This window comes from Plectropomus leopardus, chromosome 17 (assembly GCF_008729295.1).
Source record: "Plectropomus leopardus isolate mb chromosome 17, YSFRI_Pleo_2.0, whole genome shotgun sequence".
In the NCBI taxonomy this organism is placed as follows: domain Eukaryota; kingdom Metazoa; phylum Chordata; class Actinopteri; order Perciformes; family Serranidae; genus Plectropomus; species Plectropomus leopardus.
The window spans coordinates 29,852,609-29,877,892 of NC_056479.1; the positions used below are offsets into that span (position 1 = coordinate 29,852,609).

Below are 25,284 nucleotides of genomic sequence, written 5' to 3' on the forward strand. Positions count from 1 at the left end.
AAAACAAAAAAAAACCTAATTAATGTAGTTTTCTTGTTTTTTTTCCCCATTTAAAAAATTACTTCTTATAGTTTCTCCCTCTCTTTCTCTTTTATAAAAACTAATTTGTAGGTCTTTTTTATTTCATTTTTTCCTAATGTTTTGCAATTTGAGGGACGTCTTTCAGCGGCTTCTTAGACGTTTTCTGCAGGCAGCGATGCTTTTGTTCAGCTCAGCCTCGCTGACTCTTCTCACTGTGCCGTTTGGAAACAAATCTAACTCGTTAAGCTTTTCACCGTGGTGACTCAGCGATGAGGTGGTTTGGACTCACCTTGGGTCCAGCAGATCCGTCGCGACCAGCTGCTCCCTCGCCACCGGGGCTTCCCTGAAACACGGCGAACACAGAGCAGGTTTATGGATTTGGATACTCCAGTGTGAAAAAGTCAGACAGATATGAGCGTATGGGTTCTTCTTCATACCTCACGTCCGGGCTCACCAGGGGCACCAGCCAGTCCAGGGGGTCCCATGGGTCCGGGAGGTCCGCGCTCACCACCAGGGCCAGAAGGTCCATGCTTTCCAGCCTCTCCCTGTGGGTGAAACCGCCACAGTCAGGCCGGTCCTAACAGCCTCAGGTCCTTCTCAAAGCAATTATCTGGACTCGATCAGTGTTGCAGGTTTTAAAGCCGGAATAATTACTACCTTAAGGTTAAAGTTTGCTGGAGGTCACATAATGTCACTGTTTTTTTCTTTGAAACCTTTGAATGGCTTGATTTCTCACAAAAAACATGTCAAGAAGGCCTTAAGTAACTTAAAATTACTCAAAAATTAGCAAGAAATTTGTAAACATTTACCAAAACAAATCACCTGAAATAAGTAATAAACTGAACCTGAAAAAAGTATTTAATTAAAAAGAATCATAAATATAAATAATATTAATATTTTTCAGTAACCTAATTTTTAAATATATAAAAAATAATAATTAGTAATTATTATTTTCTTGATATTTTCCCCAGTTATATTATAATTTTCTAATAATACTCTTTTTTAACAGATAACAGATCATTTTCAGGTTATTTTCTCGTCCTTCACAGTTGTTTTTTTTTAGTAATTTGTGAGACATGTCATGCCAAGTTGCTGATTGCTTTTGCTCTCCATGTTTTTGAGAGAAATCAAACCAAGTTGATCAGGTTTCAAAGGTTGAATATTTCTGGATCTGGATTTGATTTGTGGCTGGTTCAAGACGTTTGGGCGCTCTGCTTCCAACCGTTTTTACTTACAGAAGGTCCGGGCAGGCCAGGGAAACCTCTCTCTCCTCTCTGTCCGGGCAGACCGACAATACCACGCTGTCCAGCGATACCCTGAGGTCCAGGCAGACCAGCACTTCCCTGCAGGGGGCGACAGAGGAAGACAAAGAGTGGGTGGTTAGACACCGAGGTTCAGGGTGGCAGGAAGTGAACACCTGAACTATGTCTGCATGTTGTCAGTGAAAATTTGGAGACTTCAGTCTTTCATTTTTGGGCACTGCTTGGTTCTGTGAAAAGGTTTGTTTTTGTGGTTGGTTACTTACGCTTGCACCCTCAGCACCAGGGCTACCCTTCTCTCCAGGAGCGCCTGGGGGTCCAGAAGCACCAATCTCACCAGTGCGACCAGCAGGTCCAGTCTCACCACGGTTTCCTTTGGGTCCCTCTTTGCCAGTGGCTCCAGCGGGTCCAGGAGGTCCAGGGTTGCCCTGTGGTAGGGAGCACAACATTGCTGAGAACCATCCTGGATGGTGAGCCTCGCAGCAGCAACAACATGTGCTAATAACATTAGAGAAGGACTTACAGAGGGGCCGGGAGGTCCAACTCTGCCAGCAGCACCAGGGAAGCCAGTAGCACCCTAAGGAGACAGACAGACCATGAAAAAACAAGAAAACTCCAGACCAGTGTCTCCGCTCAGTATGAATAAATGTAGTAAAGGGAGAGACGGACAGCTTAGAGGAAACTTAGTGACTTACAGGAGGTCCAGCAGCTCCGCGGGCTCCCTTGGGGCCAGTGTTTCCAACGGGACCCTGAAAGAACATACCATTAATCAACATGCGAGAACCAGGACCAGGCAACGTAGCCCCGACTTTGAATATTCTCTTGGAACTATGGGATTTTCTCAATGCATGAGTTTACAAACCTGAGGTCCAGGGGCACCAGTGGGTCCAGCAGCGCCGGGGGGACCAGCATCTCCCTTAGCACCATTATCTCCAGCCTCTCCCTTGGCACCAGGCTGTCCATCACCACCCTGATGGCGGACAGAAAGAGAGAGACTCAGTAAAGTCTGAGTTGAAGCTTCAAGCTAATGAAAAGCAGTCGGTGAGATGATGACTATGACTTACAGGAGGTCCGGCAAATCCAGCAGGTCCAGGGGGTCCAGACTCTCCGCGCTCACCCTGCGGAAGAACAAGAATCAGTCAAGGATTTCAAGATCCGAACAGCTTGAGAAATTTGAGCTTCTTTAGGTTGTACTTACAGGGGCTCCACGAGCTCCGGCAGGTCCAACAGCTCCAGCGGGGCCAGGCTCTCCCTTGTCTCCGGTGGCTCCAGCAGGTCCGGGAAGTCCAATGGGTCCAGTCAGACCACGGGGTCCATCCTTACCAGGAGCGCCATCAGCACCCTTGGCTCCTTGGTCTCCCTGGGTAATGGGATGAAGAGAGGAAGTGAGGCACGGACCTTTTCATTGCTATTCTGTTGCAAGTACAGCAGCTTTGGTTTGTTGTGAGTTGTCCAGGTCAGGGTCACTCTAGGTCCTAAATCGTAAGCAACTGGACTTGAGTTTCTTGAAGATGTACCCGAAGAGCTTCTTCAGTTCTGGCCAGACAAGTGGAGTAACATCTCGGGATAATCAGAACTGAAGAAGCCGCTCGGATGAGAGGTTTATTTGTTTGTTTATCCCCATTACTTGCTACCAGGGTAGTAACTACTCTTCCCGAGGTCCGCACATAAAAAAACATACACGACATACAAACATATAAACATTACCCTAAACTTAGCCCACCCAGCACACCCTAGACCACCCCTTCACTACCCAGAACACTATAAAATCCAAAGAATTATAGTCCGGTTGATATCGAAAATCATTAAGTACGACCCACCAGTAACAACTACAGTAAACTTGCAACTCATTTTTTAAAGTTGTGTTTTAAAGGGGACATGGAAGCATATTCCATGGTGTTGTAGCTCTGTACAGTTGGCACTAAGTTACCCGTCCAGTGATTCGACTGTGCCTGTCATTGATATGTGCAATCTTTTAGAATAAGCTTTCAGGCTCGGCCATCGCACAAATATAACGAAAGAAAACTAGGAGATTGCACAATAGTCTGGACTTGACTTTTATCCAGGAGACAGCATTGTGAATGCCATCGACACTTCTGGTTCTGGATGAACGCTGAAGAGCCAAACATCCTCAAGAAACTCAAGAAAGTCCAGCTGCCTACGATAGAGCATCAAAAAGGAAATGGCTTTGGTCTACTTCCTGTCAGATACTCGGAGTACTGTTGTGGCGACTCACTCTGTCTCCCCTCAGTCCTGGAAGTCCAGCAGCACCGCGCTCACCGGGCATTCCCTGCAGTCCAGGAGGACCCTGAGCTCCGGGAGCACCGGGGGCTCCAGCATCTCCCTAAAAAAGACAACAAAAATCAAGAGGGTTACATGACAAATCTATGAGAACCTCTCAGAAGTTGTTTTCCTTTCACACTTTTAAGGTTTTACCTTAGCACCTTCGTTTCCAGCGGAACCAGGGGATCCACGGGCACCAGTGGGTCCAACGGCACCAGGGGCACCACGCTCACCGGGGAATCCTCTGTCGCCCTGAGAAGGGGTGGACATAGAGTTAGGTACGGTGAAGTCCGACAACAGTCGAAATCCCGAGGATCTATCGGAGGGCGGATTGCTTATCAATAAGGTTGATGATGAGAAGCTTTCATCCCAGAATACAAACTATTTGTCTGTTATACTTTCAATCAAAGGTCAAAGGTTCGATCTCCTGCAGTCTACATATCTATATCTATACATATCTTGGGCAAAATTAGTCCCGTTTTAAATGTGCATGAATGATTATTAGACCTCGGTCATCAGATCTCGGTCTGTGTGTGTCAGTGGGGTAAATGGTGGTTGCTAAGACCTGAAAGGTGGCATCTAAATACAGGCCACAAATTTTCAAAACATACTTTCTCATCAAAAGGACAAATTCCAAGAAAATGTTGTTGATATTTACCAAAGGGAGGTACTAATGTGAGGTGGAAAGCTTTCATCCCAAAACTATTTGTCTGTTATACTCTGAACAGTTGTAGCTCAGGTGAAGCGAATGTCTACCAATCGGAAGGTCGATGGTTTGATTTTCTGCAGTCTACGTATCAACATGCCTTTGGGCAAAATACTGAACCCCAAACTGCTCCCTAAATGAGCGTATGTGAACAAGATATTCACCTCATTGTCGGTGCAGTCGGTCCCACAAAATCAATAAAGAAAAATGACCCCAAAAAAGTGCAGAAAATTTTAAAAAGTATATATATATTTTTTTCCTCTAATTTATTCTTTAGACAGATAATTTGTAATAATCATAAATATTGTTTTCTTTCTCTTTAAAGTTTTCTTTTTCAAATTATCTGACTTTGGCCACCGGTGTATGAACGTGTGTGCGGATGAGGCGAATTGTCCCTGTCGCTAAGACTAGAAGGACAGAAGATCGTCGTATGTTTTAAAGCCCTCTGAAGCTAATTGTAATTTGCAATATTGTACTTTATAATTGAAATAGAATTGAAATAACTATTTGCACATCCCTTTGGCGCACCCTTTGTGACTGAGTTAAAAAACTTTGACTTTGCAAATGTATTTCGCCAACACCCCCTTAGCATTAGCCTGCTATTAGCCTATTAGCATCACCATCAATGTCCGATCAAGCATCAACAGGTGGCCTTTTTTTAGGACCTGTGCATCAGAAATATTGATTTATCAATACATGTTGAGTCTGAATAGTTGAAACAGTTTCAATAGTCATTTTCTGCAGTATTGATAGACCGGCCTATTATTAATGTTTCCTACAGTCATTCTGTTTTTCTCTGCGAGTAACCAAGAAAAAAAAATCACCACATTAGAAAATGTAAGGTTCAGTATGTATCCTGAGATGTTTATCTTTAAAGTTTTTCATTCAAAATAGCAAAAAATTAGTTTTTTGGTTTCTAAATTTAAAAAAAAATGCACAAAACTTCAAAACATCCACCTGACATAAAACATAAGAAAATATAAATAACTCAATTTTGACAAAAATGTAAGAAAGAACCTAACCTATATAGCTATTTTATTTATTTTTTAAATAAAAAAACAACCTGTATTATTTGCCCTCAATGTCGATTTTCTTTACAATACCGTTTTTCAAATGTGCTGTAATAAATGTAGATATTGGTAAAACTTAACTTTTTATAAACTAGTTGACATGAGCGCGTGCTGCTGAGTAATTGTGAATACGATGATGATGAGGGACTTACTCTGGCTCCAGCAGGTCCTGTGGCTCCAGCCTCTCCGGGCACACCCTAAAAACACGGAGAAATTATGAATCTGTGAATTTATCTGACACTATGAACTGGACACAAAATCAAAGTCAGTCTTGTCAGTCAGTCAGTACCTGCTCTCCGGGCTTGCCAGTCTCACCAATGGCACCCTGGGGTCCTGGAAGACCCTGGAATCCAGGAGGTCCGGCGGGTCCCTGCTCTCCCCTCTCACCAGCGGGACCCTGAGGGGGGGCGAGAGAAGGACCGTTAGAGCCGATGACGTGATCAGACGTGAGGCGATCACAGCAGACAGCGTCGGAAACAAAGCGACGCTGTTCGCTCAGGTGCGCTTCGGGAGCCTTTGGTACAAAACTTTTTGCACGAATGGATGACGGACGAACATTTTCATACAGAAAGCATTTTGTTTATGGTCTTTAATTAAAGGGACGCTCCGCCGATTTTCAGCCAGCTTTATACTGATTGAAATCTTTATTTCAAACATTTTTTTATCCCAAGACAGTAAACATGCAAACCAACAAAAGAATAGTGCATAAAAAAACCTAACGTTTGAAAAGGAAGAAGTGTAAACTTATCTGATCCCGCCCCCTCTCCGTTATTCAGTTCAATTCACGGAGGCTTTATTGGCATGACCATTTTGAAACAATACTGCCAAAGCACATTTTAACAGCTGTTTTTCACAGGGAACCGTGTGGAACAAGAACTATGTCCAAAACATAACAATGTAGGAAAAAAATATTACTGTTAAAATGATTTACTATTTTTTGTTTAAATTACATTATTATATTCATTTTATTTTTTATTATATTACTTTTATTTTTATTTACTAAAATTATTATTCATTAACTAATAAATCTGCATATGCTTCTTTTCTTAGACATAACTCCTTGAAAATAGAATTGAATTTGTAAACAATTTATCATAAACACTATAAATTACATATTGAGTTTTCGTCTTTACCTCCGCATTTTCGTATTGCCCGCCACCGCGGACACAAAGAGTATAGAAGTGGATCAAGAGACAGACCCGCCTCTCTCTCTCAAACTCAGACCGAAATCTGATCAAACGATACATTTTGGCAGCGCTAGTTATCGGATATAAACCATATAAAACGCGCGCGTGTGTGTGTGAGTGAGAGTGTGTGTTTTTTACTTACGGCAGGTCCAACGGGGCCCTGAGCGCCAACATCGCCGTCCTTTCCGGGGGCACCCTGGGTAGAAAGAAGGCAGACTTTCAGACACGCGGGTCCAAACTTTTAAACAGCAGAGCACAAAGAGAAGCAGAGAGTAAGAAACTCACGGTGGGGCCGGTGGGTCCCATCACTCCTCTCTCGCCAGACTTTCCAGCCTCACCCTAAAAAACAGGAGCAGAAAAACACATTTAGCAGCCGACTTGTCAGTAATTCCAGATAAATCCATGATTCTGAGCTGCAGTCGGGACGCGTTACTCACAGCGGCTCCCTTGGGTCCGGGGAATCCCATGACTCCGGGCTGGCCTCTGGCTCCAACAGAGCCAGGAGGTCCGGGGCGACCATCTTGTCCAGCGGCACCCTGGTGATGAGAATTCATTTTTTAGGGCCCGCTTTAATATCACACCCATTCGCATCGCTCTGTGCACACAACGCATTTTTCACAATCAAGGTTTATATCAAATTTATTTTAATTTTCTGAAATTTAACTCTTTAAATGTCAGGTTTTTGTCATGACGCCACTATGTTTTAGATGAAAAAAAAAAATATGTTCAATATTTTATATGCTATGTACATTTTTTTAAAATGAGGGGAAAAAAAGAAAAAATGAATTAATTTCAGTATACTATATGCAAACTACATTTTTTTTTTGCTGCTGACAGACAGGATATGTCTGGGAGTGTAGCTGCTGACAGTCTGGGATATGTCAGTGATCAGCAGCTACATTGACTGTGACAGGTCACCTAGTGGAAATAGCATGTATTTCCTCCATATGCCAAATATGGTCAAAATGACCTCATCAGGTGGAAAATAGTCAAAATGACAAATTCAGAGTCAAAAGCCCAGAATGACACCCAGAAATAATACAAGTCCTGTTTTTCTGCTCTGATGGCTGTGGGATCAAAAATGTCAGTTTGAATGGGTTTCAATGGAGCATTTTTGGACCTGAACAGTCTGAATGTAACTATTTAGTTTCCACAGTGTATTTTAGACTTATTGTAGGAGCTGAGCTGCAAATTCACTGATTACACTCAGATACACAATCTGGACTACATTTAGGACACATGCATCAACACACACACAGTTATCAAAAAAATGAAGAATGAAAAGTGCACCAAACAGTCTCGAAGGTTTAAATACACAAAATAATAAAGCTGAAATGTTTTTAGTCTGAATGTGAACTTACAGTAGGTCCAGTCTTGCCATCAGGTCCAGGGCTGCCGGGGCTGCCAGTCATACCCTGCAGGGAGGGGTCAGAGGTCAGAGGTCAGAGGAGGGTCTGTGGCAGTGAGACTTGATAACGGACAGTTTTTTGGGGAGTCTCACCTTAGCTCCGGGCAGACCGGGCTCTCCAGTGCGGCCAGACTCACCAGTGGAACCTTTAGGTCCAACAGCACCGGGGGCACCGCGCTCACCAGTGGCGCCCTATGACGGGACAAAAATGGTCGAAAGACAAATATTAGTTCAGTCCAAAGTAAAAAAGAAGAATTTAATCTTGTTTTAGTTCTTTTTACTCACTTTGGGTCCAGCAGGGCCGTCAGCACCAGGGAAACCACGACCGCCAGGAGCGCCCTGCACACAAAAAACAAGCACGTCTCGCTTTAGCTCCAACACGCTTACATGCAGACCAGGACGGACTGCAACATGATCCTAACGTGTCAAACCACGTCCACACTGGGACGTCCACACTGAGACGTCCGCTCAGGAGGTCCACTCTGCCTCACTGAAATGGGACTGGATTGGACCCAATCTTAAGAAGTGGGACCAAAAAAAGCCTAAAAATTACAACTTATCAACACGCTTATTCTGTTTCTGGATTTAAAAAGTATTTTTAAGGATTTACATATGTGAAATTTTATGATCTACTTTCATTTTTTTAAAACTACTAAACTCGCCCTGTGTGAAAAAAACACCAGAGTTACTTACAACAATTAAGAAAAGTGTTAAAATGTTCAAAATCAAAAACTGTCAAAAAACTCCTGATTCTCTTAATTCCAAAAAGGTGTGAATGCTGCTCAGTTACTGGAGAGCTTTTTATTTTACGATAAATTCATTAAATATTATTTCTGTGTGAACAGGTCAGCTCTGTCACTAAATCAAAACAAATTAAAAATGATGGGTTAAAAATGAGTATTTTTAAGCATTACTCTCATTAGCTACTACTGCACTGAAATTAATAAAAACATAACCTTATATATGTAAAATAGATAATTATCTTAATAATAAATATATATAACTTTTGTCAGATATAACCTCTGACCTCCATCATGTGTGCTATTCGATAAAAAAATTAAATCGCTGAGAAATCGGCCCATTAGAGGGTAAATAGTCAATACTTTGATCTTTTAAAGTATATTTTTTCAACCATATTGAAAAATAAAAAAACAAAAAATACCAAAATTTACCAAAGTTACTGTCTTACTGTAACTTCAGGTTTTCTTCCTATAGTCACAGAATAATCCAAATTTAGTAAAACTGTCAAAAATACTTTTTTCTCTGTGCATTTTGCACAAAACACCAGATAATTTATCAAAAATAATGTTTCCAAATATGTGGAATATTTTAAAGATTTATTTTCCTGCATTTACAGTCGTAATTTCTGACCAGCAGGAGGCAGCAGAGAGTTTGTTTACATGGTCTGACAGGTCAAAGGGCATCTGCATTATTTATGTCCCGCTTATGTCCTGTTGGTAACATTTCGACTTTTTTCCTCCTTATAGTTTTGATTCTTGGCGGTAAAATGTTTCTTTAAATTCTTGTCATTTGTATTTTATGGGAATATTTCGACCTTTTTCCTCATCAGTGTTTTAATTCTTGCTGGTAATGTTTTTGTTTCTTTTTATATAAAATCTGACCACGTTACAATTTTGCGGAGATTAAAATAAATTAAATTCTATATAAAGACATCGATCTGTTTCTCTTTGAGGTAAGAAAGCACCACCAGAGGGCGACTCGGTCACTTCCATCACGATCACATTTAGAAATAAAGACTCGAGTCTTCACCATGACAAAGTGAAAATAAGATATAATATAATAATATCATAAATAATATGAGATGCATACTCGCTCTCCAGGAGCTCCACGAACTCCTGCAGCACCAGGCTCTCCTCTGGCTCCTCTCTTGCCCTCCTCACCAGAAGGTCCAGGGGGTCCCTGAACTCCTGGAGCACCCTGAAAAACACACACACACACACACACACACACACACACACACACACACGGTGTAAGTGATGGGACATGTCTTCAGAAATGTGCGTCCACAGCGCTGCGCTCCATGTGGATAGATTTTAACTTCAACTTACAGCCTCTCCCTTGGCACCGGCCTCTCCCTTGGATCCTGGGGCACCAACCTCACCCTGGGAAACAAATAAGCAAACGTAAACAAACTACAAACATCGAAAGCCAAAAAACAAAACAAACAAACAAACATTTTTTTATCGATCCCTGCGGGGAAACTGCGATTCATTACCATCGATCTGATGTAAGCATAGAGAATTCTAGATGTAGAAATAACAAGTATGGAAAAAGAAATGAGTAAAAAAAATAAAACTAAAAATATGTTTAAAAAAACTGAGAGAAACTGTGCATTAATGAAAATATAAAATTAAATTAAATGGGGAAAAATATGTTCATATGTTAAAATATAAAATAAAAATTAGAAACAATTGTGCTTTTCCAAAAAAAAAGTGCATTTGTTAAAAAAAAAGAAAAGAAAAAACTAAAAATATGTGCATTAGTAAAAATATTTTAGGAAATATAGAGAAAAAAAAGTGCATTAGTAAATAAAAATAAAATTTTAAAAAAATATGTGCATTAGTAAATAAAAAATAACAAATTGAAAAATATCTGTGTTAGTAAAAAAATATATATATATATATAAAAAGAAAATATGCATACTTTAGCAAAAATATCACCCAAAAATGTGCAGTACAATGTTTTGTGCTGATTCAGTAGTTTCACTTTACAATATGTAGACTCATTTTTAATGATGTCCATCACAGAATACAGATGTCAGAATATAGATATTTATATTTAGACAGTTCTGACAGAGCTTCATACTCACAGTGTTACCCTTGGGTCCGGGGGCACCAGCAGCACCCTGGGGTCCGGGGGGTCCACGGGGTCCGGGGAAACCGGGAGCTCCGGCAGCTCCAGCAGCGCCCTGCAGGGGGCAGCACACACCGACAACATGATGGGTCACTGAGACACAGGCTGCTTTTTCACTGCAAACTTTTGAGCCAGAGCAGGATTCAAACCCTCAACTCTGACGTGCACGTGGAGTGAAAGTGTTACTCACAGGGACTCCCTTGGGTCCAGCGGCTCCATCAGCTCCGGGGTTTCCCTGAGAGGAGAGGAGGAGATTTTCGTATGAAGGAGGATGTTGCTGCTGCTGTGACGTCATCGTGAAGCTGATTTCACTGAAGAGTCACTGAAGGTTATCGTTTGTACTCACAGAAGGTCCAGCGGGGCCAGCAGGTCCGGGGTTACCGGGCTCACCACGGGCTCCAGAGGGGCCCTCGGATCCACGACCACCCTGAGGTCCAGCGTCTCCCTGTGGAGAGCAAACAAAGAGTCAAATAATCGTGGATCCTAACATGAAAACAAAAATAAACCAAAACAGAGCAAAACATGAAGCGAAATCTGCAGAAAGGACTGATTAACCCCTTGAAACCTGGAGCGACTTCACTTTAACTTTACTCGTGCTGCTTTCTGATGCTTCCACAAGTATTTAAACCTTTGGACTCTGAGAAAAGTGCTGCCAGGTTTCTCAAAAACATGCACACAAATTGCAAGAAATAAGTGGATTTAGATTAAATTATTTTTAAAAAGCTAGGGACAAATGTTTTGTATATATTTTCTTTTTCATCTTTTTCTCAAACATCTCAGGTGATTTCTTACACTTTTTGTTATTTTCTTGGAATTGTTTTGGTCATTTCTTCTTTCATAGTTTCTTTCCATATTTACGAAAGAAATCAAGCCAATTTTCTCAGATTTTAAAGGGTTAAAAAGCAAGTTTGGTGTCATTTAAAACAATCAGCTGTTTTTCAGCAGCCAACCATGAACCAAAACTGTGTGCCAGTTCCACCCCAGATAATAATAATGATAATAATAATAATAAAATACACTATTTCTTCATATAATCTTCATATAAAGCTTTTGCATTTGATATGCAAGAAATTAAACCTAATGAACACAATAAATGTTTTATTTTGAAGGAGCACTTGTGCAGTGTGCATCAGCAACAAGAAATAACCAAATTTGATTAAATTATTCTGGTAATTCTGCCGCTTTTTTTAAACACATTACAAACTCTATATCTTGGCATAATGTATCACATTTCAAGTGTCAAAATTTTAGTTTATTATACCTGTCAAATAAAAACAGAAATTCCTGAGCAGCAACAACTCAAGATGTAGGATGCAGAGTGGAGTTTAAAAACATAACTCAGAAGTCATTTTTACTGTCATTTTTTTTTTACCTGTCCAGGGACTAAAATCAGCTCGACTTCCCTCTATCATGCATCACATTTCAAGCATCAAAATTTCTGTTTATTCCAGAGAATAAACTAGAAATAAAAACCCCTGTGCAGCTTTGGTGACCTTATGACCCCGACCCACATGACCTCAGTTTACACAACAAGTTACTGTCATTTTTTTGTATTTATGAAGGAAATGGAACAATAATCGTCAATGATTTCCTCCTCAACAAAAACAAAAATGTAATCAAAACGATAAATGTGCAACACTATCTTCAACACATTTCGGAAAGAAAGATGGTTGGATTTCTTTCAAAAGAAAAAAGAAATAACCCAATAACTGTGAGAATTTAGTGAAAAAAGTACAAAACAAGGAAAAAAACTACTTGCAAATAATAATAATTTTAAAAATAATTATTTTAAATATATTATGTAATTTTAAACATAGTTCTCTGGTATTTTAGTAGCTTTTGTATAAATAATTTTCTAAATTTCTCACCAAGTTACTCTTCGCTTTTTTTCTCAGAGTTGAAAGTACTGAACACCAGTGAAAGGCGTCTGAATGTAGCTCAAGAAAAGTGATGCTGATCCAGGTTTTAAGGATTAAAAACGTTTCTGGTAGATCATTGTTGCGGATGGTGTTGGACGTACCTTGGCTCCAGGGCCACGGGGAATCCAGGAGGTCCAGCGGGGCCAGTGGGGCCCTGAGAGGAAACAAAGAGAGATTCAGACAAACAATCAGGGGCCACCACACATGAGGCATCCTTTGATTTGACTGATTTTATACCAGAAAAAAAGTGTTGTGGAGAATTATTATTAAAACTTTAGAAACTTACGGGAGGTCCAGCAGCACCAGCAGCACCATCGTTACCACGAGCTCCCTGCAGCACAGACACAAACACGATTGGTTGATCGGTTCATTGATTAACTGATTGATTAATTGCAGTATTTCATTTTGTGTGTGTGTGTGTGTGTGTGTGTGTGTGTGTGTGTGTGTGTGTGTGGACTCACAGCAGCTCCAGCAGCACCAGCGCGGCCTCTCTCACCGGGCAGACCACGAGGTCCCTGACACAAAGAGAATCACCGAGTCAGTCGGCGTTAAATTGGCGGGAAGATGGCGGCTGTGTGGCAGAGACGGGGTGCTTGTTTTACTCACCATGGCGCCGGGGGTTCCGTTCTCACCGGGGGCTCCAGCCTCTCCCTAAAAAATCACAGGCAGGTGAGCTGATGACGCATAAACTGCAGCGTCATTTGTTCATAATATTGAGCCGAGAAAGCTGCTGCTGTCTGATTCACCACTGACGCTAAAACTGACACAGAAAGTCAGTTTACTCGTCATTTTGGGCTTGAAAACTACAGTTATTGTATAAGAGAAAGTCTGCATTATGACTTAAGTTACGTATCAGCAGTTATTATTCCATTTTCTATTTATTATATTATTCAACTATGCAGCACGGACCTAAAGGTACAATCATTCTTGTTACACTAGCTGTGCAGAAATTGGTGCAATATTATTATTGTGACTTATTCTCACCAACGCTGCTCTTGAATGTATCTAACGTATGATGCACATATTTTATATGTACATTTCTTATTATCATTTTTTCTAATGTTTATGTTGTGTTGTATATTCTAACATAATGCATAATTCTTTGTTTCTAAACCTTTGTTTTGTAATGTGAAGGCACATATTTATGATAGTTTTTATATTTCTCAATGCTCGTTTTCCTTTTTTTTCTTCTTTTGCATGGTTACTAATACACGTATTTGTTCTTGTTTTATATTCTATTTTTTCCTGTTTTTTTCCATATCGTTAGTAATGTACATATGTTTTGCTGTTATACGTGAAATTTCTTGTTGTTCTTGTTGTTACTTCATACTTGTTTTTTGGACTTCCATAATTCACTGTTTATGAATGACTGTTATGAGTCCCATCTTCCCACTAGGGATCAATAAATTGTCCATGATTCTGATTAACTGGGTTTATGGGTTAAGGGTTAAGTAGTTTGACAAACATGGACATGGACACTACAGTTGCATTATGGGAAATGTAGGACCCCGTTTAAGACTAAAGTCTCTGCTCAAATTTATAAAAAATGTCTTTGTGAGTGCCAAAAATAAAATGACGAGTACTTTTAGTTCTGCTTTTAGCAGATACTACACAGATACACAGATACTACTACTATACATTTTAGTACTTTTACAACGAATGTGGACATTTTTCTGCTCGGAGACAGACTGCAGCAGAGTGAGACAACAGAGAGGGGACAGTCACCTTGGGACCAGCGGGGCCAGCGTCTCCCTTAGCTCCATCCAGACCGCTGAATCCCTGCAGAGAGAGAGACATGACGTCAGTCACAGTCAGAGGACAATGCTGCAAAGGGGGACTGTCAAACCGGGGGGACGTCACTCACTCTGTGTCCCTTGATGCCGGGCAGACCGGGGGTTCCTGGGAAACCACGAGCTCCCTGAGAAAAAGAAAAATCACATTTTATCATCACGGTTTCATCTTTTTTAAAACATCACGAAGAATCACAGCGCCGAGGAGACTCACCTGAGGGCCAGAAGGTCCGCGCTCACCGCCGCGACCGGGTTTGCCAGACTCACCCTGACAGAGACAAAGAGAGACAACGGGATGAAGATTACGCTAATCTGAGATGTCGATGGTGAATGTGAGCAGATCCAGTCCACTTACATCCTCTCCGTTCTTTCCAGGGGGGCCGGCGGGGCCACGGGGACCCATGGCACCCTGCGGAGGAGGAGACACGCTCAAGGTGAGAACGACCAAAGACTAACAGGGTGCAAACTGAGGTGTGTTTCTGTTTCTGCGTCATACTCACAGCAGGTCCGGCCTCTCCAGGCTCACCAGGGGGGCCAGTGAATCCCTGAGGTCCCTGCAGGTGGAAACACACAGAAAAAACATCACGCACACCACCGAAAAATACAGTTTCACCCTCACACGTGCACACTTCGACAAGTATCAGTCGTTTGAAATGCAGAGTATCTCTCTCATGTCTGTATATATTTTCTGTGTATTTGGATTCCTGTCGTGCTTCAGCTGCATCCACAGATCTCCTCAATCACTCTGGATCAGGAACCTAAACCTAACGCACTATTTACAGTGCAAAGCAAACACAGCAACCACTGTGCAACCAAACCGGGAAAACCTTTTGTGTCTTTCTTCTACACTTATCCCCAAAGTTTTTCTGTGAAAATATTTAAAAAAAACCCTATTAAAATAGTTTCAGGCTGCCTTAAATTTAGACAAGTTGAATCAATAAAAAAAAAAAAAAAAAGCCTCCTCAAATTCAGTTTTTTAAGGCAGTGAAACTAATATTTTTCTATATATATTTTTATTTTATTTTATTTTTTTCAGTGTACTTGTGTTTCATGTAAGCATCTTTCAGCATTTTGTATTCTTTTTACATTTTTTTTTCTTTTTGCATTTCATGTGAAATTTGCGCTAAGTCCTACCTATTATTATTATTTTTAATTATGTATTTATTTTTTTGCAGTTACTATCTCCAAAATAGTGTTTTGTGGAGCTATTAAATTGTGGAAAATCTATCAGGCAAAGAGAAAAGAAAAAAAAAATCCTGCTGTCTTCTGCTTTCATTTTTTAAAGGTTTCAGTGAACTCTGCTGAGAGGAAGCACTGAGGATAACGACAGAAAGGTTCAGTCAAACCAACGAAACGCTTAACTAGACTCAACGTCCCGTCAGCGTGTTCAGACACAGCTGACCGCTGTGTTTATTCACCACAAACCGCCACTGAACCAACTACAGCAGCCCACAGGCTGCACCCGCACCGAAAAAAAAGATTTTCACTGGTATTTATCTAATATTTTTGTATGGAAATTTTGCCTGTAAATAACGTCCCAAAAAGTATCAACGTTGAGCTACAAATGTCCTCAAATCCTCGAGACGCACCTGCAACCACCTGAGCTGCAGGATGGATTTGCCTCTTAGAAAAAGATGAGCGATGGCAACAAACATCGAAAGGTTGAGACATGCAGTTCTTTTTTTAAGTTTATATCTATTTTTTATTCTGTTGTAGAGAATGACACAAGAGTGGATTTGCTCTCCTGTTTCATCCCATTTTCACAAAATAATTCCCGTCTGATCCCGCTATTCCCGAAAAAATAGCGTCACTGCACTTTTATATCTGAAACAGACTTTTTGTTATTATTATGATATTATTTTCCAGTCCCGAGGGAATACCGTGACCCACAGGATTCCCAACAAAAATCCCACGTCTACCAACGTCTTTCCGTTGACGTCTTGTGGAGCGGATCGCGTCTGTCTGAACACACAGTTTGTGCACGTGTGCAGCCTTTTCTAAATCCCTTTAAACAAACTTTTTTTTTGCTAAAATAATAATCAGATTATGACACATCATGATTTTCATTTGGAAATAAAGTGAAGGAGCAGTGAAGGAGAGGACGGCTTCACGCCAGCTGGGCACCAAGGGGAGGACAGTGATGTCATGATGATGTCACTGTCCTCCTAAACATGTAGAAGAAGAAGTCAGCGGAGTACTCACACTAGCACCAGGAGATCCAGGAGGTCCGCGGGGTCCCATTGGGCCCTGTGATCACACAGAGGCGAGGTCAGGGGTCAGAGGTCAGATGAAATGACAGTGAAATGACTCTGTGTGTGTGTGTGTGTGTGTGTGTGTGTGTGTGTGTGTGACCTACCATAGGTCCAGGCACTGGCATGGCAGGTGATTTTTCATCATAGCCACCAGACATCTGAGGGGAGAAGTTCTGGAAAAAAGCAAACAGAGATATAAATATTGATTCATAATAATAATAATAATAATAATAATAATAATAATAATAATAATACATTACAAAGTGCTTTACAGATAGAATCACAATAAAACACACACAGGAAAAAATTTAAAAAGCAAAATACAACACAAGAAAAATATAAAAATCAATGGTTGAATTTAAAATCCTTTTTTGTATTTTTAGATTTATAATCTGAAAATACAAAAAAGGAAAGACTGATGAGTTTAAAACTCTCCATGACATGACTGAAATGCCCTTTTCACATTATTTATATACCATTTATATGTGAAACAGTTATATTTATTTTCACACAGAAAATAAAATTAAGATTTATGCAGAAGCGACCTCATTAAAAACATAACAGATATATAATGAATATAGGAAAATTTGATAAATTTGGGGGTCAAAACGTGCTCAAATATTAAATGTCTTCATCAAATCCTTTAAATTTAGATAAATACAAATTACATGCAAAACATATGTAGATATAAAATCTAGCCCAAAACATCTTTGTGTATATTCTGATTAAACCTGAAAATTCAGATTAATGTAAAACATGATAACATGGACACAAACAGCCCGTTTATGAGGTTTATCCCGGTTATGATCGTATTCAGGATGTGACGTTCACACGCAAAGAGAGAGAGAGAGAGATCAAATTATTGATATTCCCAGAATATTTCCAGGTTTCTTTCAGAGCTCCAGAGAGAATATTCCGGTTTTCCATAAAGAGAATTTGTTGTTTTCATGCTCAAAATCATAAACGGGATACCCGTAAAAAATCACAAATGAGTTGTTAATGTCGATGTAAACGCACTCTGAGTCAGAGCAGATATGTTTCCTAATTTCTCTACCATAGCACTTCATTTCTGTGCAAACAAGCAGAATGTTTCCCTGTAAACCAGAGTCATCTCACAACCATTGACTTCATCCATCGTATTATTGCTTATGTTGGATTTGAGCTCAAGGAAAATTATGTGGATGCGGCTGCCGGAGAATATGCAAATCGAAGTGAAGTAAATCTGGGCAAACTTGGCTTTAGACTCAGCATGCTAATTTAGGATGGAAATCAATGGCAGACTGAATCATTGCATGCTCAATAAGATTCCAAAAGTGACCAGTGTGTAGAGGCAGTGGTAAATGCTGTACAAGGATGCAAACTTGATTGAGATAGTATGACATATTAGTTTAGCCTGGTGAATTAATTAGCATGTGAGTCAATGATAAATTCTACAAAAAAAATGCAAAATTAGGAGAGAGGTCTATGGCAAAATGAATCATAGCATGCTGAAATAGTGACTACATTAGCTGTGTGTGAAAGAAGCATGTTAGTAAATGAGAAGTTCTAACATAAGAATGCAAAAATGGCAAAATGCAAAATTTGAATAGAAGTCAATGGCAAACTGAATCACAGATGCTAAATTTGGTTGTGATTCCATTAGCTATATGTGGTAAAGAAGCATGCTATCTTCGCCTAGTGACTAATTATGCAAGCCAATGATAAAGCTTTGTGAGCTAGCATGTTGGTCAATAATAAATGATATTGAATGTAAAATAAGGAAAGAAGTCAATGGAAAAACTGAATCAGCATACTAAATTAGAATGTGATTAGCTAAGAGAGTGTTAGCTAAATGTCCTTAACAACATTCAGAGTCAGCAGGAATGTTTTACTGAAATAGGATGGAAGTCAATGGTTAACTGAATCATAGCATGCTAAAATAGATTGTGTTAAAAGTAACCGTTGAAAATTAGCAAAACATCTGTGCAATACATTAGCCTCATACTTTGTGCTGAACTATGTGAAACTGCATTGTCCCTACTGAATATAATAACAATAAAATAAAATAGAAATTAGTAAAAATAAAATGAATAAAATAAGGAAAAATAAAATGAAATAAAATAAGGTAAAAATAAAATGAAATAAAATAAGGTAAAATTAAAAAAGATAAAATAAAAATATGATAAAATAAAATATGGTTAAAATTAAATAAAATAAAACAAGATGAAATAAAATAAAAAAATAAAATAAAAATGAGGCAAAATAAAATGAAATAAGATTAAATGAGATAAGATAAAATAAAAATAAGAAAAAGAAAATGGGATTAAAAAATACAAAACAAAATAAGACAAAATAAGATACGATAAAATAATATAAGATAAAAGAAAACAAAATAAAATAAAATAAAAATAATAATAATAAATTAGTATATAGGCATCAGTGATGAACTTGACACAGTACAACAAACTAATCAACTGATGGACCAGAAAAACATCCAGAACATCTCTACATCTCTGCATCTATTCTGTGACCTTTTGACCTTTTAACCCCAGACTGAGAGCCAAACTCAGAGCCAAAGTCAGAGCCAATCACGTTACATCACATCAATGAAAAGCTCGATTTTAGCTTAGAAAACGTCACCAAAAAGGACATTTGGGAACTTTTCTGCCAGGTGGTGTGACGATGCTATCCAACATTTGGGGCCCCTGTGGGGGATAAATGGTCTGAAAATGGGCCCTACAGGGGATTTTCAATGGGTATAAAAATGGCCCCATTCCAATAGCCAGTATGGGTGGTTAACCCAATGTGGCCCATTTTGAGCCCAATCCCACCAGACTGCCCGAACATAAACCCATGTGGGAACTGGTTTGGGGCCATTATGGAGTAGATAATGGATAATCCCACATGGGGCCCATTTTTCAGCCTGTTAACTGCCCACAGGGGCCCCAAAGGACTTATGGTTACTGGGATTTGAGCGCTGAGGAACTAAGAGGAGCAAAACCAAAAGTGGGACTTGTTTTTGGTTGATTTTTTTGTTCTTTGATTTTGATTATCCTTTAACTTTAATTCTGAGCTGCTTTAAATAGTCTGAAAAAGTCTGGAATCTGCTTCGCTTTTAGCTGTAGGGACCCTGAATCGCAGCACCTTTGTCCAATATCTGAGCCACATGCCTGAGACTTTTGTCCCGGCTCCTCGAGTCTCAGACCTGCTCAGGTTGGACGCATCAAATGCAGAAATAAAAAAAAATCTTAAACTTACTCCACCGAGGCCGGGGGGTCCAGGGGGGCCGGGAGGTCCAGGCAGTCCAGGCTGACCGGGGATACCATCGTTACCGGGGGGACCAGCGGGGCCCTGAACATTGGGGACAAGACAGAGAGACAAAGGGTCAGACTTGAGCGTTAAAATCAGAGTTTCACCTGGTCGTGACACAGCAGTCACATGACTGACTGTGACATCATCAGGTCTGTGACATCATCAGATCTGTGACATCATCAGGTCAGATCCTAGTGTGTGACCTTTAATGTCCTTTGTGTGTGTGTGTGTGTGTGTGTGTGTGTGTGTGTGTGTGTGTGTGTGTGTGTGTGTGTGTGTGTGTGTCCTCACAGGCTCACACACTCCCTACAGATGAACCTGCATGAAGAGCAGCTGACTCCTCTGTGATCATGTGACCAACCAGGGAGCAACCAGAAGTGGTCATGTGACATCAGGATACAGGAAGTGAGTAAAATACTTACAAAAACTGCTTCTGCAGTGAAATATGTCATCATAACAGACTCAAAATAAATTATAAATGATATCATAAAATGTAATCATCATTACTGAAAACTCATAATTAGATTATATATTTTTAAGAAATTGTCATAATGGACACAAAACTCAGCTGTGGGAGAGCTGACCTTTCAAAATAAAGTTTTTTTTTTAGTTTTAGATCCAAACCCTGTAGCTGAATTTATTTTAAAAAATACTAAATAATCAAGTCAAAATTAAGATCAGTAAAAGTATCATGATAATAAAATAATAATAATAATAATAAAACCCTCTTTGATTTTCTGAGAATAAATCAGTTTGTTGACAAATAATTTTGTGTGAAAATCTCTCCCTCACAGTTTCTAACTTTCCTTCAACAAAGCAAACTTTGCACCTCCTCAGTCTGCATGTCTCAGCCTGACCTCTGCATGCTTTCATTCATGCATATTTCTTGCCTTAAAATTCACTTGTGGCTTCATAATGATTTCTAGAAACAGGAGACACTGACCTCATTCAGAGGACGAAGTACACATACGGGCTTTTACTTTTGCACGACTATTTTCTGGACCTTTTACCTCATTCTGTGCATTTAATGAAGTTACTTTGCAAGAAAAACATTTAAATGCAAAGTAAAATATTATGTTTATATATAAAAATATTTGGAGCAGCTGTCACACAGTCGTCCATCAGTAATTTAAATGCTCACTTAGCTGTTAAACTTTCATGTCTGTGACGTTTCAGACCGAGCTGAAGCATCCGAATGTAAACACGTGTAAACACATCAGCATAAAGCTGCTTCAGCTCCATCACAAACACTCAGAAATCTGCTCAGAGAGCCAGACAGTAAACGCACCACGTGATGACCACAAATCAGGACATTTAATGTGTGAATCAGAGGAGGAAGAGAGTGAGGACATACCCTGTCTCCCTTGGGTCCACGGTCTCCCTTGGGTCCCTATAAGGGAAGAAAACAGAAAAAAACAGCGTCTCAGTGTGTGATTCATATCACTCATATATGAGATTATTAATTATTATTATCATCATTAAAGATGCTTCTGATCTAATTAACTCTCTGATATCACAGAGCAATAAACGAGATCTATAGCAGATTTACACAAAGAATAATCATCCATCTACCATTTGATTATCGTATGTCCTCACCATCAAAAATCAATATTACAATCAAGAGCTACATCAAACCAATTCAGTGTTTTTGTAACTCAGTTTTATTGTTTGTGTGATGATGATGATGATGCATGTTATTAAATGAGCATAAAATGAATAATGATCAATAAATAATCAATATTTACCTCAACCTGAGGCTCCGTGAAGCCTGCGGAGAGACAACACACAATGTTAGATTATTTAAAAAAGGGAAACACACACATGCACAAAGTATCTCAATGTAAAAATAAAAAGCCTTAAATCTGCAAAATGAGTCCTAAAATCCAGAGTTAATCAAAAGAGAGAGGTTTTCTTGAAGCAGCAGGGGAAAGTAAAGCTGATCCTGCAGGGAAAAGTGTGTGTTTGTGAGGATGTTTGGGGGGAAAACGTGTTCAGTCATGTTGGAGCCACATGTGAAAGAGGCCAGTGAAGGTGTGTGAGAGCGGATCAAGTGTTTAAATGTTCTGGATTACAATTTTTTTGTAAGAATACAAAGGAAAAATATATATATATATATATATATATATATATATATATATATATATATATAAACGGGAATAAAATTTTAAAAATGAACGCATGTGACATCAACAATAAAGAATATTGAAAAAAAAAACATATAAAGTCCAGTAAATAGAGACAGAAAAGGCGAGCAGGGGCAGCGGAGGGGGGTGTTACCGTCGTCGGGGCAGATGGGGCAGCACTCGTCGTGGGGGATGACGGGGTTGGGGCAGTCAGTCGTGTCCTCGCAGATGACCTCATCGCACATCACCGTGCCGCTGTCGCACACACAGATCTGGCATGGCTCTGGTTTCCAAACATCCCGGTCCGCAAACACCTGGCCGTCCAAGGTGCAACTTCCGTCCGTGTCTGAGGGGGGCGACACACGCACAGGTGAGACACCTCAACACACAACAGAAATACAAGTGCAAAAAGTCTGGATGGAGATGAAAAAAAGAAAAAGAAAAAAAAACCCCTGACATATAAACAAAAACTACACATAAACTACATAAAAACACTCCACGATAGGCTATTAAACAATAAATCCCTTTTATCATTGTGGTCTTTTTCCATATTTCATTATTTTCTATAGATGAAAAAAGTGTAATTTTAATAAAAATATTAATAATGTGTATTTTTTTTATATAATCTATTGCATTAGTGATTTAAACAGGCCTAAATGTTTGTTCTGTGTAGCACCAATAGCATGTTTTTATAAAAGTTTTAAAGTGTTTTATGATTAGAAAATGCGCAAAAATAATCAATATTTCGTCACAAACTGAGCCCGAGCAGAGAAAATAGTCCTGGCTGTAAAATACAAGCAGCAGAGTGTTGTGAAAGGTTTGGACAGGAAGTGAGAGGCCTCAGAGTGGGACCAGAAAGAGGACAGGCTGAGGTGACAGCGAGGACACAGACATGGATGCAGCTCACATCAGCTTTTACGCCCAAAAGATGCGCATTTTACGCACAGAAGAGACGCTTTTTACGCATGGAGCAAAACGCGTCTCCGACTCATTTCATTTCCCTCTAACGACACTGACACGTAATGGCCCCTCTGCTCTAACTCAAAGTCACATTTTCCGACCTGAGTTGCATCACTGCTGCTGCTGTGGACTTTTCGTCCAAACTCAACCCGGACTGGGGCTCCTTTTAGGGGTTCGAAGTGTCCCTGCGTGCCAAAGTGCTGAGCTCAGAGGGAAAAGCGGCGCAGACTGTCGGCTTGGCAGCAGCTGCTGGAAACACGCTCCGCATGTGTTTGTAATTAGAGGAAACAAAAAAAAAAAGAGTGGAAAAAAGAAGGAGGAGGAGGGAGGAGGCGCTGTGGGGGACGTGGCGGCCAGATGTGCCTGCAGGTGCGCAGAGGAGCCTCTGGGTGGCGCTGTGAGACCGCTCACAGGGTCTAACCACATCTGCTTCACATAGACAGCTGAGTCCTTTCCAGAGCAACATCTGGAAAAATGGAATTTCAGCTCCTTTGGTTCTTGTTTCCAGAGCTGGTTTTCTTTGTCTCCTTTGCGAGAGGAAAAAGTTTGAGCTCAGAGGCCTCGCTGACCGCTTTTAAAACCCATCTGAGCTCCTGGAAAGTGTCGCACAGCACAAAGTGGAAGATTGCTCAGGTTGGAGAGGTCAAATGTTTCCGGCAGACAAGACTATGCCTGCTCCCTCCCTGTGTGACTCTCTCTCTGGCTCACCTGGCCAACTCGACACTTGGCTCCAGGCGCTGAATTACTGCCACATCAATCAGGCCTGTGGAAAGCTCCCTATCTGCCCTGCATCAAAGTTTGCTCCTGATGGCATAAAAACAGCACTTTTCCCTCCAGTCTTAACATCCAGAGCTTTGGAGTTTACCACCTTTTTGGCTGAGATCAAACTTTAGGCCAAGTTAAGGGTGTCGAATTGATAAAATCACATGGGAGGACAAATTGGATGTTTTCTAAGAATTAAGGTTTCTGGGAGGTTCAGTTTGGATAAAACATGCATTTTGTGCTCCGTTAGAAAGCCTCGGCCTGGAGGAGAGCCTGGAAAACCTGCAGCAACTTGCTCTGCATGCATGGGAGGGGGAGGTGGAGGAGAGACAAACACAAGGACAGAGAGAGAGAGAGAGAGAGGGGGGCCTTCTATGCATTATGTACACCCTGTACTGTCCAAACCACTGCACAAGCTCATCCATCCATCTATCTATCTCTCCATCTATTTCTTTATCTATGGACAAATGAGCAGGAAGCATCAAAGTTCTTATTTCAAACTTTTTCCTTTCTTCTGTTTTTTTTCTGTCTAAGTTCTCAGCAGTCGTCCACCCATGAAGAGCAAATCCATTTTCAAAAAGCAGTAAAAAAAAAAAAAAAGGCTTGAGAAGCTCCAGACTTACTGTCTTCCTCGCCCTGCGCTCTAACCAGGAGCACCGCCGCGCTGAGCAGCAGCGCCAGCCGCAAATCCACAAAGCTGAACATGTCTAGATGCCACTAGACATGTAGACTCTTTGAGGCAAGAGAGGAAAAAAGTTGGGGATGTTTTCTCTTCCTGCTACACTCCACTCATACACGGGTGGTTGGGGCAGGGTCCGCTCGTCTGTTCACAGTCCTCCTGACCCCAGCAGAAAACTCCCTACTGCCTACACTCACTTTCCACCAGGGTTTTTATATGGGAGCCTGAAGAACTGGGAGGTGCTGGGGACCGGACCGAGTGGGGACGCACCCTCATTACCCCGCCGCTGCCGCTCACGTTTAGGGAAGACAAGAATGGACCCCTCCTTCAAAGAAGAAAAAACAGAAGGAGGAAAAAACAGCAGGGCCCTCCTTCCATGATTGTGCAGCAGAAGTTTGGATCAGAGGAGGAAGGGGGGCTGAGGAAACCTGATCCTGAGGAGCATCGGAGGGTCGGAGGAGGATCTGCTCCTCCAGCAGCCACGGCGTTCATCCACATTTTTAATTCTACTTCCTGATTCACTCTGATTTCAGTAGATTTTTAGCTTCAGATTCAGCTTCAGTTCACGAGCTTCTGTTGCAGAAGATGACAGTTTCAGTCCAGTTTTGGTTTTAAGGTTCTTGAACTTTTTTCAGTGAGGTGTTTTTTGTAGATTTGTTTTTGTAGTTTTAGTTTTCCAAAGTGTTTGATGGTTTTAGCT

The 25,284-nt window shown here is 40.5% G+C and overlaps 1 protein-coding gene across 1 annotated transcript in view; it reads right to left on the reverse strand.

Annotated features, from left to right (window-relative positions):
• col1a1a (collagen, type I, alpha 1a) overlaps window positions 1-24,780 on the reverse strand; it is a 29,634-nt gene extending 4,854 nt beyond the window's left edge. Inside the window, 41 exon segments of the mRNA XM_042505296.1 lie at window positions 311-364; window positions 459-566; window positions 1,257-1,364; window positions 1,547-1,708; window positions 1,804-1,857; window positions 1,976-2,029; window positions 2,143-2,250; window positions 2,345-2,398; window positions 2,479-2,640; window positions 3,517-3,624; window positions 3,717-3,815; window positions 5,492-5,536; window positions 5,629-5,736; window positions 6,669-6,722; window positions 6,812-6,865; window positions 6,964-7,062; window positions 7,888-7,941; window positions 8,028-8,126; window positions 8,220-8,273; window positions 9,765-9,872; window positions 10,004-10,057; window positions 10,765-10,863; window positions 10,999-11,043; window positions 11,155-11,253; window positions 12,829-12,845; window positions 12,848-12,881; window positions 13,014-13,058; window positions 13,189-13,242; window positions 13,334-13,378; window positions 14,453-14,506; window positions 14,592-14,645; window positions 14,732-14,785; window positions 14,873-14,926; window positions 15,018-15,071; window positions 16,720-16,764; window positions 16,874-16,942; window positions 20,007-20,099; window positions 21,415-21,450; window positions 21,806-21,828; window positions 22,338-22,529; window positions 24,529-24,780. Coding sequence (XP_042361230.1) covers window positions 311-364; window positions 459-566; window positions 1,257-1,364; window positions 1,547-1,708; window positions 1,804-1,857; window positions 1,976-2,029; window positions 2,143-2,250; window positions 2,345-2,398; window positions 2,479-2,640; window positions 3,517-3,624; window positions 3,717-3,815; window positions 5,492-5,536; window positions 5,629-5,736; window positions 6,669-6,722; window positions 6,812-6,865; window positions 6,964-7,062; window positions 7,888-7,941; window positions 8,028-8,126; window positions 8,220-8,273; window positions 9,765-9,872; window positions 10,004-10,057; window positions 10,765-10,863; window positions 10,999-11,043; window positions 11,155-11,253; window positions 12,829-12,845; window positions 12,848-12,881; window positions 13,014-13,058; window positions 13,189-13,242; window positions 13,334-13,378; window positions 14,453-14,506; window positions 14,592-14,645; window positions 14,732-14,785; window positions 14,873-14,926; window positions 15,018-15,071; window positions 16,720-16,764; window positions 16,874-16,942; window positions 20,007-20,099; window positions 21,415-21,450; window positions 21,806-21,828; window positions 22,338-22,529; window positions 24,529-24,610 — 3,048 coding nt within the window. The 5' untranslated portion in view covers window positions 24,611-24,780.
• Between the last annotated feature and the right edge of the window lie 504 nt (window positions 24,781-25,284).